Source organism: Aulonocara sp. 'chitande type north' Nkhata Bay, linkage group LG17, assembly GCF_057382095.1.
Source record: "Aulonocara sp. 'chitande type north' Nkhata Bay isolate Kocher_YH1m ecotype deep benthic linkage group LG17, A_spYH_male_GT1.1, whole genome shotgun sequence".
In the NCBI taxonomy this organism is placed as follows: Eukaryota; Metazoa; Chordata; class Actinopteri; order Cichliformes; family Cichlidae; genus Aulonocara; species Aulonocara sp. 'chitande type north' Nkhata Bay.
The window spans coordinates 29,006,288-29,027,283 of record NC_141360.1 but is presented as its reverse complement, the minus strand read 5'-3'; the positions used below and the strand labels follow the sequence as shown (position 1 = coordinate 29,027,283).

At 39.3% G+C, this 20,996-nt stretch overlaps 1 protein-coding gene across 1 annotated transcript; it reads left to right on the top strand.

Annotated features, from left to right (window-relative positions):
• The first annotated feature begins 447 nt into the window (after nucleotides 1-447).
• LOC147310313 (sortilin) lies at nucleotides 448-20,784 on the top strand. The gene is made up of 22 exons (XM_086268367.1): nucleotides 448-703; nucleotides 1,604-5,597; nucleotides 5,895-5,957; nucleotides 6,504-6,580; nucleotides 6,654-6,750; nucleotides 7,166-7,333; nucleotides 7,489-7,562; nucleotides 7,808-7,854; nucleotides 8,647-8,783; nucleotides 8,872-8,955; nucleotides 11,157-11,217; nucleotides 12,179-12,331; nucleotides 13,038-13,135; nucleotides 13,217-13,316; nucleotides 13,414-13,588; nucleotides 13,683-13,876; nucleotides 14,423-14,615; nucleotides 17,823-17,939; nucleotides 18,022-18,163; nucleotides 18,257-18,363; nucleotides 20,128-20,245; nucleotides 20,467-20,784. The coding sequence occupies exons 2-22, from the start codon at nucleotides 5,337-5,339 to the stop codon at nucleotides 20,479-20,481; spliced, it is 2,481 nt and encodes an 826-aa protein (XP_086124493.1). The 5' UTR covers nucleotides 448-703; nucleotides 1,604-5,336; the 3' UTR covers nucleotides 20,482-20,784.
• The last annotated feature ends 212 nt before the right edge of the window (nucleotides 20,785-20,996 follow it).

Here is a 20,996-nt window from a genome sequence, read left to right as displayed (position 1 = left end):
TGCGTGCGCTAGTACCACTTGCCACGAGTTCCCAGAATCCTTTGCGGTTCTACCCGTGAATGACGTCACATTTTCAATCTCTATATAATATGCATGTTAAATTTTATATTTGGGGTAAAATATCAAGTCTTTTCAAGTAAACCGGTTCAAGTCCAATTCAAGTCCCAAGTCATTGGTGTAAAAGTCCAAGTCAAGTCACAAGTCTTAGAACATTTTTTCAAGTCAAGTCTAAAGTCATAAAATTAATGACTCGAGTCTGACTCGAGTCCAAGTCATGTGACTCGAGTCCACACCTCTGAGAAATCGTTTACAAATTTCCCATATCCTTATCAGATAATGTGTCAGTCGTGAACTGACTATCGACACAACAATTAGGCCGAAAGTGATTTGAGTGCTGTTAAAACAGGAAATTAATCAACAGCCTGGAAAACCCAGAACTCTCCTCTTCGTGACGTCGTCTATCATACCACTGCAGAGAGTGAGAGGGGGAGTCAGACCGTGCGGGCACAGCAGCGGGTTGGACGAAGAGTTCCTCACCTCGCACGAAGAAACACTGTGTGAACTAACAGACGGACAAAATAACCAAACAACTTAACTGGTTTCTTTGATGATCTGTGCCGTGCCGTGTCCGCTGGAGAAACAGAGCCTGCACAGCTTCGAGAAACGAGAGAGAACAACGGTTTACAGATCGGTGGATATTCCGGTATGTTATCGTGCCATTAGAAACCATGTCCCAGTCTTTAAGAGCCTTTCGGTTAAAGTACCGACAAGCAGCATTTAATGTCTGTGTTTTATCGCATTGAAAGCCATGCGTCTTTCGCTTTCTGACTGTTGCCTTGAGTCGTCCCTTACTCTTTTATTTTTCACTTCTTTTAAGTAAATTTGAGCACAGTGAATAAGTGAAACTATTACATCCGCATTGAAAGTAACAGCTGCATCGTCGAAAATGTGTAGAGACGTAAGGACTTTAGATTATTCCTCAGGGTAAAGTTGATTCTTCCAGACGTTTGCAAACGCAGCACGAATTATCTTCCTGTTGATGTATGCCGGTGATTCAAGCTTCCTTCCTAGATCATTTCTTTCTAAAACAGAAGGCTTTTACTCGTTTACTGTGTCTTGTGGTGAATTTTGTACTGCGGTCATCGAGATATAAACAGTGATCAAAATGCACATGAACTGTTTCAAAATTCAGCTACCTGCTTGGCTTCAAAAATCTGTAGGCTGGTGTCAAACATGCATAGATCAATGCATGTTTTTGTTTAGGTTTTTTTGCCTCAGCTTTTCTTACAAATCTTTTACCTGATTTTTTTCCCCTTTTTTTTTTAAATCTGCTGTAGAATAGGATTACCAACTGTCCTTTTTTGCACTTATAGACTTATAAAAGCCTATATGACATTTTTTTTTTATTTCACCATTCATTAACCGCACAGAGAAGGCTTCGTTTAAATATGTTAAAGTTTTCTTTAAGCAAACAGTATTAAAGTTCTTCATGACTGGTCCAAGTGTCCTCTTTTTTTTTTTGGAAATCTAAATATGGCCCCCCTGCTGTAGAATTAATGTTTGTCTGTCATCAAAATCTGAATATTTACTTCTCCTTTTGCAGGCAGCTCTTCCTCACAGAAACCATGGTGGCAGCCATCCTGAAAATGTATTTCTTTGGAACAGCACTTTCCGTCCTTGCAGTCCTTTATGAAATTGCGGACTCCGTTGGTGGTCTCATGCACGTGCAGGACCATCACTACTTACAGGAGCTGAACCAACAGACAGAGAGGGACATTTCTTCAAACAACTGGAGAGGGCGGCCCGTGACTAAAAACATTGGCTCATGAGAAGATCGTCATGTTGTAGTTTTTGGACATGTTCTGCAACTGTCTGGAAGGACATGGGATGTTCACTCATGTGGATTTATGGTCCAAATGGTTCTTTCTGTTTGGGCACTTTTTTGTAGCCCATTGTCTGCTGTCATGTCTTGTAGCAGCTATTGTGTAAAACCACTACTGAACACAGAACACATTCCTTGTGTTAAAAGTACACATTTTGTATATAATTTTCTAAGCAAAGTGAATGAAAACATTGGGGGATTTTTGATGAATGTCTTTGATGTGTGTAAGTTTATTGCAGCATATAGAAGTCAGAGTACAAGGTGTGCGTTTCAGTTTGGTAGTGATCCAGCAACTGAACTTGGAGTCAAAAAGAGAAAAGCAGGCTGCCATAAAACTAACAGGTCTTAACAAAACATGACTTCTCTAGAAAATGAAAAAAAGAAAAAAACTTTCAGACTTCCAGCAAAAATTGCGCAACAAGCTCTCCACTGTGTAAAGATCTGTCTGCCTTTTTGTTGTGAGTAAGGTTTTGTGAATCAAATATGTGTTGCGCGACAAAGCTGGGAAATGATCTGTAAAAGCTGAAAAGCACGACTCTGTGCAGGATTTCAACGTGAATAAAGGTAAAATGTTGTAAATAACATTTGTTCTTCTTATCAAGCGCAGATACCATCTCAGGCTTTTCAGGAGACAAAATCAGAAAATAGAAAGTGAACAGTGAATCACTGTTGGGAGCTAAATCAGAAAACCTCTGGTCACAGAAAAAAAAAAAAATCTAAAAAGGAAATCATATTAATCAAAGAAACAGCATTTTGGGGGAATTTTAACGTGAATTATATAAGAGTTTTGTGGTTTACCACTTTATGATCTCTAGTTCTTTCAAGTGGACAAAATAACCATTGAAGCTTGAATGGTTTCACTGCACAAAAGACTTGGCTCTCAGTCTTTGATTATCCCAAGGGCTTTTAAAGTGTTTTTGGGAAGCAAACCCAAGCACAAATAAAACCAAGTCAGAGACAAGTCATTACAAAGAAGTTTTTTGTGTTTCTACACACCCTTAAGTTCACTTCTGTGGTTTCTGCTTCTGTACCCTAATAGGATATGGGATAATACATTTAAGACACTTTACCTTTAAACCTAATTGGAACCATGTATTATTCTACCTATTATAGAATTCAGTTCATTCATCCAACCATTTTCTTCCACTTTTCATGGGACAGGCCACGAGAGCAGCAGCCTAAGCAGCAAAGCCCACACCTCTCTCAGAGGAAAACTGAGGCCTTCCCAGGCCAGCAGAGAGATATAATCTCTCCAGCATGCCATGCGTCTGCCCCGGGACCTCCTTCAGGTGGAACATGCCACTCAGTTCAATTCAATTTTATTTACATAGCGCTAATTCATAACAACTTTTTCCTAAAGGCACATTATATTGTAAGGTACATTAAGCTACAATATTAGAAAGAAACTCCAGCAATCACAAAACTCCATTTCAGCAAGCATTTGGCGACAGTAGGAATGAAAATGTTTTATCCCTATTATCAGGAAGAAATCTTCAGGAAAAGCAGGCTCAGGGAGAGGAATCCACCTTCCGTAAAGACAAGAGAGGGAGGACAAAAGACACACTACAGGAAAGAGAGGCAGTGTGAAATAATTGCTAATGATTAAATATTGTGTTGTATAAACATGCATAGAAAGAAGAGATAAGACTGAAGTGCAAACACTTAGTGCATCATTGGGAAGCCCTCAGCAATCCAAACCTACTATAGCAATAATTAAGGCAGCATTCAGGAACATCTGATCAAGCCTTAACTATAGGCTTTAACATTAAAAAAAATATTAAGCCTTATTGTAAAGTAGAGAGTTTCTATCGCCTGAATCTGAACTGGGAGCTTTTAGAGCGAGCTGATAACAACGAATTACAATAGTCCCCCTGCAGAGATAAGTTCCTTGCCAAGTGTCTTAAGAAGCTCATTCATCATATCAGCAGTGGGATGGTTCTCTAATGTTATTGGGGTGGCACACCAAAAACTGAATTTCCAGTTTTATTATGCTGATATCAAATATACGTTACTTGAAAATGGCAAAAATGAGAGAAAGAAAAAAAATCATAAGCTTAGTTAATTCCCCGCTATTAAAGTTGATATCACTGAAAATAGGCACATATGAAAAGCGAAGAAGATTTTGAAATCCATAATAATCAGTTTTAATTGATTGATTGACTGGAAGTCCAGCCATCGCTTTAGATTTTCGGCAGAGCTAGGCTGAAGCAGATTAAGATTCACTCTCCCACAAAGCAAATTTTGGGTGGGTGGCCAGAGCCCCCCACTGACCACCCATTGGTGGCGCCCATACTTATTGCTGTCAGTTTTCCAATATCTCGAGTGCTTTTTCATTATAAGGGTTGTAGTTGTACCTAAAACCAAGTCATTAGAGGTGACTCATCATAAGATTATGTTTTGTGTTTTTAACTAATGTGCCACACTTCAGTTCTCACAAATTATTAGATATCTTGTTTTACCACTTCAGTGGTTTCGGTTTCCTACCCTTAAATGCATACAGCACCATTATAATTAATTTTCTTTACCTTTAATCCTAATTGAAACTATGTATTAATTCACTTTCTATATCTGTTAAGATGAAAGTTCCTGTAATAGTTCACATGGTGTCTTGGAAATAAAAAGGTATTCCAAAGGGAAAGCCTGTTACAGCTGCTTTCACCCCGCGGTGAAAGCACCTGTGTAATTCTGTGGCACCGCCCCCCGGCCAAAAAAACCCAGCCCTCTGATTCCTTAGATCTGACTTGTTCAGGACATGACTATGAGGTCGTAACAACTTAACTAGATGAATCATAGCCATAATTCCCTGAGGTATTTTGCCAGCATAGCCTATCATGTTCATACATGTAAATATGTAAGAAAGAATTGTGTATGTTTCTGTTATGTGTCCTGTGTACTGTTTGTTTGTATATGTGTCTTTCTGGCTGCTGTTTCAACCAAATTTCCCCTTGTGGGACAATTAAAGGATTATTCTATTCTATTCTACACATCTGAAAGCAACACAAGTGAATACATGTCGACCTCTTGCGTTAACCTGCCCATACTACTGCGATTTTATGTCACATTAACGTCTCTTATTTCTTTCAAAGCTTGCCAGAACTTTTCTTTTGAAGCTGTCCTTAAAATGTCCTTAACTTCTGTAAATGTGAATTCCAGTTGTTTTTTGTTGTTGCTAATTCATTTGTTAATATATTGACGATAAGTGAACGAATCACGAATTAATCTGTTGTTTTAAGACAAACTTTTTTCTCCCTGCAGTTAGGTCACCAGGATGCGGGCAGAAGCACCTGCTGGTGGTGGAAGTGCCACTTAGCGCAGCACTTTTTATGTTAATGACCCGTCCAAGCACTTCCCACACCCACTTACCTTTAGAGTACAACAAAAGTGAGTCATTATTGCCAGGGATATCGGTCAGTGGGACTCTTTTTTTTTCCATTGCAGTCACATCACTGTCGACATGATCTGGAGACATTTGATGCTTTTGGGGGTGTCCGTCGTTCTTCTTATGAGAGTTGAATGCAGAATCAAGGAGGGAAAGACGCTGACTTTCCGCCGGACTCAGCATAGTGAGAGCCAGGACCAAATGCGCCGTCGCCCCAGGAGGGATGCCAGCAGCTCCCCAGGCCTTTCCAAGCCTTCACATGGTCCTCCCTTCACCTCTTGTCGGCTCCTTCTCACCCCCGCCGAACACGAGGTTCTGGATGATAACACACACGAGGTGAGCTGCAGCTTGGTCAATATAGGCAGGTGCAATGTCCGTCGTGCCTTTTATTTAATGTAAAGGAGGAGATTCCAGGACTTTGAAGTTGGTACCCGTTTTTATTTGTGTTTTGCAATGCTTAACAGGGTTTCTCAACCAAGTGAAAGTAATATAAACACGTATAGTAATGTAAGCCCGTATACTCATTTGGCAAAGAGTATTATTGGGAAAATTACAGGAAATTGTGAGAAGAGATCTAATTTAGCTTGTTAGGCCTGTTTTTGTGATGTGTGAGTTTTTCTCCTCTCTCTTTAGACAGGTTTTAATGGTGATGATGGTTCCTACGTAATTCTCACATGGGTTGGTGATGATACAGGGGTGAGTAGCTTCTTATACAGAAGGTTTATTGCATATAGCCTCTTACATGTCACAGGGGCACAATAGAATTCAATGTAGAGTTTGTAAAGGAAAAAAAGTGCCACAACACACAAATATGCATCAATATACGATAATGAATTAAATATAATTGAGGCTGATTTTAAACACAGCAAATTCTCCTCATTCTTTAATATCCGTGGGTATGTCATTTCACAATACCCCTGGTTTTATCCTTATCTTACTAGTTCTGTCAGTGACAACTGGAATATAGTAATGAAGTGTTAAGGAAAAAATAAGAAAAACCTACATTTCATTAGCTCTGACAGTGGTCACAATCTCTGAGCTTTCCATCTTGTACTTTAAGGATTTGTTTGTAGAATGAAAGCACAGATTTGACCAGGTTTTTGCGCTTTAAGAGACATGTTAGACAACATGCTGGTTTAAAATAAAAGCCAAATTAAGGTGTGCTAGAGTGGATCATCTTAATCTATCTGTGACTTTTTAACCCAGTGTTTAAAGTTGTAACTATATTTCTTCATTTGATAGGTGGTCTTGGTGCTGTCAACAATCAGTGGTCCAGTTCATCCTTTAAATGAAGGAGGCTCCTCACGACTTTACAGAAGGTGAGTTAGAATCTGATCAGCAGCTACCGTGGGCACCTCAATCAAAACGTAACCATCTTTCCTCTCTCATCAGCACGGATTATGGCAAATCTTTTCATGACATTTCTCAGAGCATCAACCACACCTTTATTAAGGAGGAATTTGGAGTCAGTGTTGGACCTGGGATCTCTGTAAGTAGCACTATTTTACACTCTTACTAACACTTTTCTGTGGGTGTGCAATGAAAGAGTAGTTAGTGATGGTAAACTGCATTGCATGTTTGGCTGTGGACCTTGTGATGTTTTGACATGAAGTTGTGAAAATATCATGTATGCTGACATCTAATCAGCTTGAGTCTTACCCACTAGTGTTCTTACAGTTTTGTTCACAGACTGATTATATTGCACGGAGCTATGCAAGCAGAATCTTTAGCTGAGAAAGTGGATGGTTTTCTTCTTTCTTTCTTGAAATCACTAGTACAGAGCTTGCATGCACTGAATTTTAAGCAGACAATTCTGCACGAAACTACAAAAAGTTATTGACGAAGCTAAAATTCTTTCTCAAATTTCCATCTCTGAGCAGTTTTCCATTGATTTTTACTGACAGGTGATTTTAACAGCCGACACACCGGTGCTTAACAATCCAGGTGGGATTATCTTCACCTCCACGGATGCTGGTGCAACCTTCAAGTTCATCCAACTGCCCTTTCACCTGGCGCAGCCAATCGTGTACCACTTCCTCAACCCTGACTATCTTGTGGCCCTCAGCATTGATGTGAGTCTGTTGAACTTTTAAAGTCCCTTAGTGGTTTCCGTTGCTTTGTTTAATATTCCTGGCTATCACACAGACACACATGTTTATCATCCACACAAACACACATCAGGAACACTCCTTAATGTGTAAACATTGCTCTGTTTCCTGACTTTCAGGGCGGTCTTTGGCTTTCTCTGGACTTTGGGGCCTGGTGGACAAAAGTTCACGATGGAGTGCATTCTTTCTCATGGTGAGAATAAAGAAGGAAAAAGAGTTATTCAATATATCAAACAGTGATAGCTCTGTGGCACAAATATAGTAACAGCACTGGAAAATGCATAATGACATGCGTAACATGTGGGACTTTGAATAAACTGAGATGATACGAGCAAGGTTTTTATGAAGCAATAAATGCTTGTTTAAAAAGAAACATGACCTATTAAAATTGTGACATTTTGAGGTGTTTGTAATTTTTTTCCTTCCACTTTCCATCAGGGGAGCTGGCATAAATTTGTTCTTCAGCTGCAGTCAAGTAGATGCAGGTAAGAACCTGTAAAGCTGTTAAAGGGTTTTGTAAAACTGGTGCAATTTAAAGATCAGACACTTTGTAATACAGGCTTGTCTGTATTCTAGTGTGTATATATGTTTTTATTTTGTGTGTAACAGGGTTTGCATAGTCATAAGAATTCTGCTTTTAATGTTTAATCTAATCTGCATCTTTATGGCTTTTGCAGCCAAGTTAAAATCTTTATTATCTCACAGGAAAAATCCTTTGATTACGGGGCGGCATAAAAGCTATTAAAGTACAATAAAACAATAAAGCAGCAGAAGAAGCTCAAAACTGACATGCTATAAGCACATTGCAAAACAACTAAATAAATTACCAAGTTGTGTGAGGAACTGAGGGGTAGAGTATAGTGTATTGAGATTAAGTTTGATTTATAATTGCTAAGATGACTAAATCCATTAGTAGAGCAGCGCTTATTCTTAGACAGCTACATGAGAAAACACTATTGCCTTACCCTCCACAGCTTTTGATTTGGTGGATTTTTACACTGAAAGTCCTTCTTGACACAACCCCAAAAGGATCTACATCTCCTTCCAGGATCAAACCAGACAACTTTCACTTATCCGTCAGATCACTACTCTTGTGTACATCAGAGCCTAATTTCACAAGCTCAAAATAAATATAAGTACTTTTTTTCACTCAAAACATTTATTGCTTGTGAGGGTGCATGCTTTATGCGGATGAGCAATGAGCTTAAATGTGTTTAAGGCAAGTGCACATTTCTTATTGAACTTATTCGTGTTATTATTGTCATTTGCCGATACAGTTGAGGCAGAGGAGAGGGGAGATTTAATCCTGAAAAGAACAAAGGACCTGGGGAAGACCTTCACCATAATCCATGAGGACATCTACAGTTTTGGTTACATAGGAGCGTTTCTCTTCTTCTCTGTTATGGAAGACCCGGTAAGATGGCTGGATCATTTTTTATACACTTCGGTCTATCGAGTAGTATATATTCCATCTATATAGTCATGCATTATTTTTCTCCTAGAGATCTCCTCGTGTGATGTATTTCTCATCAGACCAAGGAGATACTTTCAGTCAAGCACTCCTGCCTTCTGCATCCACTGAGCAGGTGAGAGAAAATATCAACCATCATTTCTGTTGAGTGTGTTAGCAACAACATCTAATATTCTACAGGTAGGTCTGGGAATTGAACCAATTATGTTTGGTAGTATTCAAAATGTAACTGTAGCACGAGGCAGTCAAATGTATGATCTTGATTACTTCTTAAGCGCTTAAAATAAAGTAAACTTGACTTCTTCTGACAGCCTAGCTTCACTCCTTACCTCACGTGACCCTCATACCCTCATGCAGCCAGTCAGTAACTCTTGGGACAACCTCCAAGGCGATGATCTAACTCATCAGTTTTTAGAATTAAAGAAGTCTCTTGGATGAGCGGCAAAACGTTTTCACAAACAAGAAGAAGTCAAGTTTACTTTATTTTAAGTGCTTAAGATTACCATGACCGAGACGACCAGGGATGTACACAGATAGATTGTGCTTACTTATCATTCAAACTAAAAGAGGATCTGTTCTGCAAGAATTCAGCTCCATTTTTAATCTTGGGCTCTACTAGAGCAGCTTTGTTTGATTCAAAGTCAAAAGTATTTAATATTTATCTTTGTGCAGATTCCCAGTGGTCTCTCTCTTTAGGCCAGCATAGCATGAAGTAAAATCCAAGAGCCTGTGCAGATTTCCTTGGCTTTAGTGTTGTTAACATTTCTATACTCCACCCTCTGTATATAATTTCATGTCTATATTAAATACAATACAGATGCACCTCTGTAGTGTAGAGGTTAACACATTCACCTTACACGGTAAAATTAACTTGTTCAGTTCTGGGAGAAGAAACAAGCTCAGCCTCACAAGTAGTGTATTCCTAGATCTGATCCAGACTCTGGATAAAAGTGGAATCTGTGCCAAACCACACATGTGGATCCATTTGCTGTATGTGGGAATCACGTGGGCGGCTGAGAGTACTTAAAAAAAGCAACTGTGGGACAGAACTCATAAATTGTTTTGATAACAGCAGCATTATGTACAATGTAGCCAAAAAACCTCTTGGGAGGCTACAAACAGTATGAGACCTCATTAGAATCACAGTGAACACTGTGGAAGTGGTAGTAGAGCTTATTAGTGTCTTCAAGTACTAAAGAGTTACTTTAAACTAATCAAACTGGGAGATTTTGAGGTAATGCAAAGCATATTATAGCACTCTCTTAATGAAAACAGTCTAATATGTTAATAATGTTTTGGTGTTGGTACCAAAAAATATTACCAAAATTAGGGCAGTTTCTCAAGGGTCGCCCAACACGGTAGTGCAGTAACAGGCCAAAAATGAAATCAAAAGTATGGCTGATGATTTTTGGAGTCACTCGACTTCACACACCATCAGCTTTTGCCCTCAGGCAAATCTGATGAATGTACAGCAACGTTTTCGCTTTCTGATGAATCTCCAGTAGATTCATCACATTTGTCTGAGGGCAAAAGCTGATGATGTGTTCCCTCAGGCAAGTCTGGTGAATTTGCTGTAGGTAGATTCAGGAATTTTTTCAGATCTAATTGTACTGTAGGTACTGTACAATTAGATCTACTGTAGGTAAATTCATCAGGATTGCCTGAGGGCAAAAGCTGATTATGTGTGAACTCCACACATCATCAGTTTTTGCCCTCATTATTAATCCCCTCCTGCACTAAGTATATAAAAACAGATTGTCTAGTCAACACCGAAATTTAACCTTCCACTACAGTGCACAGCCATTTGTCTGCTTTTTTTATCAGCACATATCACTGACCCTTCAAAGATATAGTATTTTTACTGCTCTTAGTTCTTAGTAAGTTATTAATAAGCAAGATGTGGTTCTACCCTTTCCCTCCCAGCACAACACAGTAGCTTTAAATTGAATTGAATCGGCACTTATAACTAATTTTCTTTAAATGATAATTGAGATGTTTATCACACCGCTCCGTTTGTCTTTGTGTCAGGTTTATGGGTGGGGAACATTAAAGATAAATGCAGATACTTCATTCATACTAAGGAAGTTGGTTGATATGCAGAAAAAACATCGGTGGCAACATTTTCCCTTTCAACACCAGCTGAACACACACCTGCTCTGATGAAACACCCACACATCTTGTTGACAGCACAAACACACATTCTGTCTCAAGAAGATTAGACAAGATTTATAGCAAAAAATTGAACGAGTCATCTCTTTTGTGTGTGCGTGTTTTTTCACGTCTGCTCTCGATTTTCATATGTGTCTCTGTTTGCAGTTTTATTCCATCCTGGATGGAGATGAGGATATGCTCTTCCTGCACGTGGACAACCCGGGAGGTATCAGACATACATAAACCCGCAAATGGGACCTTTTAATATCTTTGAAAATGTTTTCCATTCAAAAAGCCACATCTATAAAAATTAACCCTATGACTGACACATATTTGCGAACGTGTCCTCACAGCATATCAGTTTTTTTTTCTGTTGAAATGGAAAACTTCAACTGAAAAGACAAGACTGGTTTAACAAGTTCTTGGACTTGCTGACAAATCAGTCCATAATACTGAGTGTGTGTTTGTCCATGCAAGTCTAGATCTCATGGCTTTGTTCCTTTCCATCTCTGTTTTTATCTCCCTCTCCAACTCGTGCCCTTTCTTTTCCTTCCTCATTCAATTGGAAGGAATTTTATTCTCTTTTTAGTATAATACAATTTTTGGCTCACACCTGCTTGAGACAGTGGTGCATGGGTGGTGTGGGGTGACTTTGTCTTTTGCTGGCTGAAACGAGGAAGACTTAGGTTTCACTGCAAAAGCTGATAAGCATATCTTGGCATCGGGGTGTAACACAAATACACATGCACACACGAGGACACACATTCAAAAGCTTAACATGTCCCCATCACCTCCCTCAGGTGATGGAGAAATGTTTTATTATTATTATAATTTATTTTGTTAAGTCACTTAACACTGGCCTATGAATCATTCAGGCACAAGAATAGCACCTAACTCAAGGTATTAATCAATGCTTTTAACACTATCAGCCTTGGTTTAACCTCCTTAGAGTCCAGACAACAACATTATTGCAGTATTGGCTTTCAAATGTGCTAGAACTTGTTTTTTGGGGTTTTTTTTTGCACATGTTTCAATAAGTAACTGCACTGACGTACTATTTTTCTAGCAAAATATAAAGACATGAGTAGTGGCTTGAGACTTCTGCAAAAATTCAACTCTTTACATAGGAGAGGTTAAAATGTGTTGTAATTTTGCGAGATACATTCGTGCTTTCCGTTTTATTTCAGACACCTTCTTTGGGACCATGTACACCTCAGACGACCGTGGGATCTTGTTCTCCAAATCTCTAGAGCGCCACCTGTTTGATGGACATCGAAAGAGTGACTTCACCAACATTACTTCACTGAGAGGAGTGTACCTCACTAATAAGCTAGACGTTGGTAAGATTCTCCATACAGGTATTGTATGCATCTTCTGTCTCGTAGCTTTTCGTACATGACTCCTGTAAAAAATGGCTTTAAGCCAAAAGCTTTTGATTCCAACCCCCAAAATGTAGCCCCCAGTTGTCTGTTTTGTGACACTTTATGAGTTATAAGTGTTTGAATTGAGGAGATTGGACAGGCTGTCATGCCGCTTTCAATTTAGTGCTCAACCAATAACATCATTGTCTGACAGAAGAGAACACGACTGTCATCAGCAATACTGCAGTGCGGTGCTAAGAGAACAAAATATTACCCAACATTAACGAAACTAAGGAGCTGATTGCTGACGTGAAGAAAAAACAAAGACAAAGATCCCGGTTTGTAACACCCGGAGCAGGTGGACTCCACCCTGCTCATAAAAGCTACAAAAGAAAGAAAGAAAGAAATTAGTAGGAAAACTTATTAAACTTTACAGAGAGGTTGTCATGGCACATGCATGGCCTCAGCATTGTTGAGCAGAGCACAAAAGCCAGGCTGTGAGACTTCTAAAATCATCCCATAGGAACAGAAGCTCAGTCTTTTCTTTTGTTTTTTTTTTAGAGTAGCCTAAAAGCAAATCATTTGATTTTTCAATAAACAGCCATGAGTTGCATAATGAGAGTTATATCTAAAATCCTGATTGAACTTACTGAATATTGACCGGAATACTTCGTTTTTCTTTCAGATGGCCGTATAAAATCTGTCATTTCATTCAACAGAGGAGGGACGTGGAGACCGCTTAAAAAACCCGAGAACATAAATTGTGGAGACAAGATCAAGAGTGTATGTTACATAGAAAAAAAATTAATTTATCTGTCTGTATGTATGTGTTTTCATTTTGATCTTTTTTTTTTCTTTTGCCAGTGCAATCTCCATATACATGGGGAACACAGTCGTAATAACCATATAGTTCCCATGGTGACCCTGTCTGAGCCGGCTGCCGTTGGTCTGGTTATTGCGCATGGTAATTAATTTGTAATTACTTTCAGTGCTTCAGTCCAAACCATTGTCCAAATACTGTGTAAAATGCACACTTATAGATGATTTCCTGTTTTTAACAGGCAGCGTGGGTGATTCTCTGTCATCATCGCAGAACCCCGACGTGTTTGTTTCCTCAGATGGAGGTTATAACTGGAGGGGGACGCTGAGGGGTCCTCATCACTACACTATATTGGACTCTGGGGGTCTAATTGTGGCTGTGGAGGCCCATCGTGAAGGACAAGTCAAGACTATCAAGTACTTTATTCTCATTTAAAGACCACAGGGAAGTGACAGGAAGTGTTTTCTTATATTTAAAGTTTTCTCTTTTTCTACTGTTTTTCACCACCAGATTCTCCACGGATGAGGGTCAGTGCTGGAAGCTGTATAACTTTACGGATCAGCCCTTCTTCTTTGCAGGCTTGGCATCTGAGCCGGGGACCAACGCCATGACCGTCAGTGTGTGGGGCTTCCGGCCCGAGGAAGACGGCCAGCCCATGTGGGTAGCAGTCACCATTGATTTCCAGAGTCTCATTACCAGAGAATGTAAGTCTAATAACATCTACGATTACTGTGCACTCTTTGCTCTTCACTGGTTTCTATGGCATGTTGCCACCTGGTGGTAGGTTCATGTGAGTTGTATTAGCTGTTTTCCGACTGCAGAAGCAGGGATTTTCCACAACCTCTAAAAACCTGTAAAAACACATCCCGCTTGTTTTACCTCTGTTTATGACGCAGATTTGAAGAAGAAAACAGACCTGTTTGCATTTTTTTTTTTGTTTTCTCCTCTACAATTTGTGTGAGATGCTGTAATTAAACCACACCCTTTTATCTGGTGGTGAAAAGATAGATACTTTCCCGGGACTTTCGATATTTCCCCTGTGGCATTTTGCCTAGTTGTATTGCAGATGCTGTTTTGCACTTGCATTAGTAATCTTATGTAAGTGACGTAAGTGTTGGGACAGACTTATGCGTCACTAGTTTGACTAACATTGCCTAAAACTGCTTTATTCTAGGTTTGGTTTTGTTAAACCTGCATTTTTTAAAAGGATTGTTAGTGACAGTTAAATAGGTCATCACTGCCTTCATCAGGTAATGACAACGACTATGAAGAGTGGTTGGCTCATTCAACAGAAGGAGGGGACTCGGAAAGAAATGGATGTGTCCTGGGTGTTAAGGAGACCTACAGGAGGTTAAAGAAGCAATCTCTATGCCGAAATGGGCGAAGCTTTGTGGTGATGAAAAAGCAAAGCCCTTGTCTGTGCACAAGAGAAGATTTCTTGTGGTATGTTGGATTGTTTTGTTTTTAAATGGTCCTGTAACGTACTGCATATTATTGTAAAAACCTTTCATTTCATTACATTTTGCTTCCAGTGAGCCAGACTCTTTTCTTTTTTCCCTCTTTGTTTTTAATGACCTTGAGCAATAGTTCTCAAGGCTTTCTGAAGGTCTTCTAAAGTTTGTCTTTGCACACTGGCCACTTTTCCACTCATTTCCCATCACTATTTGACCATTTTTTAAGTCACTTAATGATGTGATGAAAGTGGGCAGGTTTCAAAAGAAGTCATGGAAAAACTTAAAAAAAAATACTATCTACAGTATAGATGGACAGTATATGAACATCATGTTCTTAAGAAGTATCTCTCAGGTACATTATATTGGACTCTGGGACTGAGTATTTAAAAACAGACTCACTGTTTGGCGTGGCCAGAAATGGGCTCAGTGGAAGTGTGGCTGAAGTACGCTAAGTTACACAAGAACTGAACTGAAAATCAGTGGTACCAGGTCTTATGGAGTGATGAGTCTTAATTTGAAATTATTGGTTCAAGATGTCATCAGTATGTATGGATGAGATCAGGAAAGGTACAACAGTGATTGTCTAAAGCCATCTGTAAAGCACAGTGGATGCTCTGTCATGGTTTAGGGTGAGGAAAGTATTTGATTGCCAGTGGCTTAAATATTCACCATGTCAGTGATCCAAAGCACACAGTGAATGCAGTAAAAGCATACCAGGATGGAAGAACACACAATGGAACACTATCAGTCATGGATTGGTCTTCCCAGAGCCCAGACCTCAGTATTATTGGAGCAGTGTAGGATAATCTTAAAGGAGAATGGAACAAAAGGCAGAAACATCCAAAGAGCTTTGAATGTCTTTCAAGGAGCCTGGAGATTTATTCCTGAAAACAACTTAAAGGAATTAGAAGAAGGCTTGCTGAAGAGAGTACAGGCTCTGTTGAAGACTATAGATGGTTTTACTCAGTGTTGGGCAAGTTACTTTGAAAAAGTAATTAATTATAGTTACTTGTTACTTCTTCAAAAAAGTAACAGAGTTAGTAACTGAGTTGCAAGATATTAAAAGTAATTAATTACTTGAAAAGTAACTATTGCGTTACTTAAAAAAAAAATGTTTAACCCTCTGGGGTCCAGGGTATAATTGGCCATTGTTAACTACTTTTGATTTTCCCTCTACATTTCACCTTTAAAAACTATTTACTTTGCCTTGTTTGGTATCATCCTTTTCAGCACAACCTTACGTGTCTGAATTTACAGTTATGTTTTCATTTTGACATACTGTATTAACACAACTGATCTAAAATCAGACAAAAAAACATAAAATCCGAGTAGAAAAAGTTATATTTTTTTTACTGTAACAACCACAGACATGTTTATTGAATCATATTTCATAACTTTAAATGCAAATATAAATTGTCAATTTTACCTTTTACCTTTAAAAAAAACATTTTAAACTATTTACATAACAATCAGCTTTTCTGCATTCAATAAGATGCCACGCAAATTATTTGTGCCACTCCAAAACAATTATTCCTGTCCACTATAAAGGAGAACATCACAGCCTGATACCTGCAGGTCTGACAGCAGCAGGTGTATCACTGCTCCTGTTTTTTACCTGGAGACAGCAGTCATCTCATTGTTCTGACACACAACACAAAACTACCCACAACACTACACACTAACTACACAAGACAACACATTAACTACACACTCCAAACATGCTAAACGTCTCACATCTCAAAACTCGCGCTCTCTCTTTTTCTACTGTCTTTCTCTCTCTCTCTTTCTCTCTCTCTCACTCCTAAAACTATCCCGTCTTCCTAAACAACCACATGTCATGTTGTCCATATCATTTTTTGATTGGTCGACATGGTGCATTTTTCCACCAACATGAACGGGCTGGTTTTTGCTGTTGTTTTTTGTTTTGTTTTTTTATTTTGTGGCCATAAGCAGAGAGTGCTTGCTAGCGCTGTCCTTAGACAGTAAACGTGACAAAAGTATTCAGGAAAAAACACCGAGTATATGTTGTTTATCATGACTCTGGTTTTACGTGGTCTATAAACACAATTTGAAAACTGGTATATATCACCTTGTTGCTTTGTCATCTTAAATTGGTCATGTGATTGGCTCACCACGACTACTTTATTCCTCCTCAGTCAAACAGCAGCACTCATGCGATTGTTTTGCCCCCTTAGCTCCAGGTGTTGTGCCAAAAAGTGATTGTCTGCCAGAAAGTGATTGCCGAGTGCAGCTGCTGAAAGCTGTAGCGCATAGTCAGCTTCTTCAATGCAACTGATATAAGGTGGAGTAAGCTGAACACAGCCTCAGCCGCGACCGCATCACATTTTCTTGTTAGTAACAGTAACAGCGTTGTAACGATAGAAATAGTAATTAGCTAGATTACTCGTTACTGAAAAAAGTAACGCCATTAGTCCCATCACTGGTCTTACTAAATACTGACTTTCAACCTCGCCAGAGTGTACAAACTCTATTTCCCATTTTTCTAAAAAAAATAAAAATAAACAAGAGCTTAGTCAAGACTTTTGCACAATAAATAATAATATATTACTTTATCTTAGCTGTACAATGATTCGAAATTCTGAGGCCTTTGCTTACATCTCAGAAGTTCAAGATCAGCTTTTTGTTTTGCATTTACTTTTTCTGTTTGTTTGCTTGTTTTCCTTTTTAATGAAGAAAGGCAGCATTGTTCTGCTTTTGGCCTCTAGTTAATGGCTGTGGCTTTTAAATGAGAGTGTAGCAATGGCAAGTGTGACCTGAGTGCTTTCCTTGCCAAGGATGAGAAAGCAGACGATCATGAACTTCTTTTTGCAGCAAGCGACCAAGAGAGACCAGTGTTCTTACGGTGTGTAAAGCATAATGCTGCTCTGTCTGGGAAACGTGTGAATCACTCAAGCACAAAAAAGGCAGCTAACTCAAGGGATGCTGTGTCTGCACATAACAGACAACAAAATTAAAACAAAATTAAAACATTTTAATTGCATTCTTAGCCAAAGACATAGCTTCAGCCCAAAACCCAGCATTACTGTGTTTTTTTTCCCTTATGTACTGCATTTTCATGTGACTTTGCACATTTTTTAAAAATTTGCTGCACCCATTTTCTTGCAAAATATAGAGTTTAAGAAGAGAAAAGCATTTTGTGGTTGCACTAAAACTCTTTTTTTCTCCTTTACTACAGCGACTTTGGTTACTATCGACACATTAACACCTCAGAGTGTGTGAGACAGCCAAACGCTGCAAATAAAACCTATGAGCTCTGTTTGAATGGAGAGGAGGATGAGCTTCTGACAGAAGGGTAATTGCCTTCATAAAGCAAAGAGAAACACCACCTTTATGCACACATGCAAATCTCACTCTATTCCCTTTTGTCTTTGTAGGTACCGCAAGGTCCCGAGTGATAGGTGTGAGGGTGGGTTCAGTCCTCAGCTCATAAAGCAGACAGTCAAAGCCTGTGGTATTAAACCTAGTCCTGCTCCTCCTGCAATGTCCACATCTTCAGTCACACACTTTGACACACCGGTCAGTAGGTTGATTGTGCTCTTTCAGTCTTTGCTTCATTTTATAAAATTGTCTTTGTTTGGATAAATATCAACCTTTTCGTGTATTTTCCAGCGAGAAAAGCTGGTGTTGATCCTGGTGTGTGCAGGAGCAGTCATCATCGTCCTCATAGCTATTGTTTCTGCTGTGATTGTTGTCAAGAGAGTGATTTATAGAAACAGGTGAGTCACGCATACGGTATCTGCTGCATGTTCAAATTTAAGCACACTGAAAGCTCTGACCGTGGTGGTCTCCTGCTGTCTGCTACAGTTCAATTCAATTCAATTCAATTTTATTTATATAGCGCCAAATCACAACAAAAGTCGCCTCAAGACGCTTCATAGATACAGAGAAAAACCCAACAATCATATGACCCCCTATGAGCAAGCACTTTGGCGACAGTGGGAAGGAAAAACTCCCTTTTAACAGGAAGGAACCTCCGGCAGAACCAGGCTCAGGGAGGGGCGGCCATCTGCTGCGACCGGTTGGGGTGCGAGAAGGAAGACAGGATAAAGACATGCTGTGGAAGAGAGACAGAGGTTAATAACAGATATGATTCAATGCAGAGAGGTCTATTAATACATAGTGAGTGAGAAAGGTGACTGGAAAGGAAAAACTCAATGCATCATGGGAATCCCCCGGCAGCCTACGTCTATTGCAGCATAACTAAGGGAGGATTCAGGGTCACCTGGTCCAGCCCTAACTATATGCTTTAGCAAAAAGGAAAGTTTTAAGCCTAATCTTGAAAGTAGAGATAGTGTCTGTCTCCCGAAGCCAAACTGGAAGCTGGTTCCACAGAAGAGGGGCCTGAAAACTGAAGGCTCTCCCTCCCATTCTACTTTTAAATACTCTAGGAACAACAAGTAGGCCTGCAGGGCAAGAGCGAAGTGCTCTAATAGGGTGATATGGTACTACAAGGTCATTAAGATAAGATGGGGCCTGATTATTTAAGACCTTGTATGTGAGGAGCAGGATTTTGAATTCAATTCTGGACTTAACAGGAAGCCAATGAAAGGAAGCCAAAACAGGAGAAATATGTTCTCTCTTTCTAGTCCCTGTCAGGACTCTTGCTGCAGCATTTTGGATTAGCTGAAGGCTTTTCAGTGAGTTTTTTGGACATCCTGATAATAATGAATTACAGTAGTCCAGCCTGGAAGTAATAAATGCATGAACTAGTTTTTCAGCATCACTCTGAGACAGGATATTTCTAATTTTAGAGATGTTGCGCAAATGGAAGAAAGCAGTCTTACATATTTGTTTAATATGTGCGTTGAAGGACATATCCTGGTCAAAAATGACTCCAAAGTTCCTCACAGCGTTACTGGAGGCCAAGGTAATGCCATCCAGAGTAAGAATCTGGTTAGATACCATATTTCTAAGATTTTCAGGGCCGAGTACAATAACCTCAGTTTTATCTGAATTAAGAAGCAGAAAGTTAGCGGCCATCCAGGTCTTTATGTCTGTAAGACATTCCTGCAGTTTAACTAATTGGTGTGTGTTATCTGGCTTCATGGACAGATAGAGCTGGGTGTCATCAGCATAGCAGTGAAAATGTATGCTATGTCTTCTAATGATGCTGCCTAAGGGAAGCATGTATAATGTAAACAGAATTGGTCCTAGCACTGAACCCTGTGGAACTCCATAATTAACCTCAGTGTGTGAAGAGGACTCTCCATTTACATGCACAAATTGGAGTCTATTAGATAGATATGATACAAACCACTGCAGTGCAGTACCTGTAATACCTACAGCATGTTCTAATCGTTCTAATAGGATATTATGGTCAACAGTATCGAATGCTGCACTAAGGTGTAGCAGGACAAGCACAGAGATGAGTCCACTGTCAGAGGCCGTAAGAAGATCATTTGTAACCTTCACTAAAGCTGTTTCTGTGCTGTGATGAGCTCTGAAACCTGACTGAAACTCTTCAAATAAACCAAATACAGGACACCGATATATCGTTTCTCCAACCTTCGACTCCAGGACGACGAAAACTCCACTGCAGCTGATCATGAAAGCGGCACGAGCAGCAATAGCACAGCCTGCCAACAGGACTCAGATGATGTAAGTGTTATTTAGCACTCCCAAAGGGTTGATTGATCTCTTCGTCTCTTCTTCAGACTCCTACTGAAAACGCTGCATTCGGATGAACAGAATCAACTTTTTGGGATTTCCTTACCAGCATGATTGAGCATGCATCGAGATGTTATTTAGCACTGTTTTATAATGTTTTCCAGATGGTGTAATTTTTCTCACACATACATTTTGTGTTCTCTTTTTTCTAGGATCTCATTGAATGACACAGCAGACATGATTGACACCAGCTGCACTGAAATGGACTGCATGTTGCCTTGATTTTCTCTTTTTTATTGAAGCTCCCCAAATGTTTGAATGTCTTAATTTATTGAGCTGACTTTGCTTTTTTCACTCTTTGTACATATGTATGTTTTCTTGATTTACATGTTTAACACATTGTACTTCTGTACAACATAAAAATAAAACCAAAAACAGAATGTGCATTTAACATGAAACAAATTCTGCATATTATGGAGTCTTCATCAAAATGTTACAGGTTAAATTATACTCCAATAAATTTCTGCTTAAAACCTGTCCATTTGATGGCGGTGTTGACGCTTTTATCGCTCCCATGTACTTTTAAAATGACTGAAGAAGAAGATGCAACAGGAAGTTGGTGTGACATGGTGAAGATTTTGTTTTTGACAGATGACTCACTACTAAAAAAAACTACAAAGAGACATGGGACGGTAAACCGTTTCTAACAAACTTAAAAGTCAGTAGTTAGTGTGACCACTTT

Coding starts and splice junctions, on each gene's coding strand:
- LOC147310313 (XM_086268367.1), top strand. CDS start 5,337: ATGATCTGGAGACATTTGATGCTTTTGGGGGTGTCCGTCGTTCTTCTT. Junction 11,218..12,178: donor GCACGTGGACAACCCGGGAG/GTATCAGACATA, acceptor GTTTTATTTCAG/ACACCTTCTTTGGGACCATG. Junction 13,877..14,422: donor GAGTCTCATTACCAGAGAAT/GTAAGTCTAATA, acceptor TGCCTTCATCAG/GTAATGACAACGACTATGAA.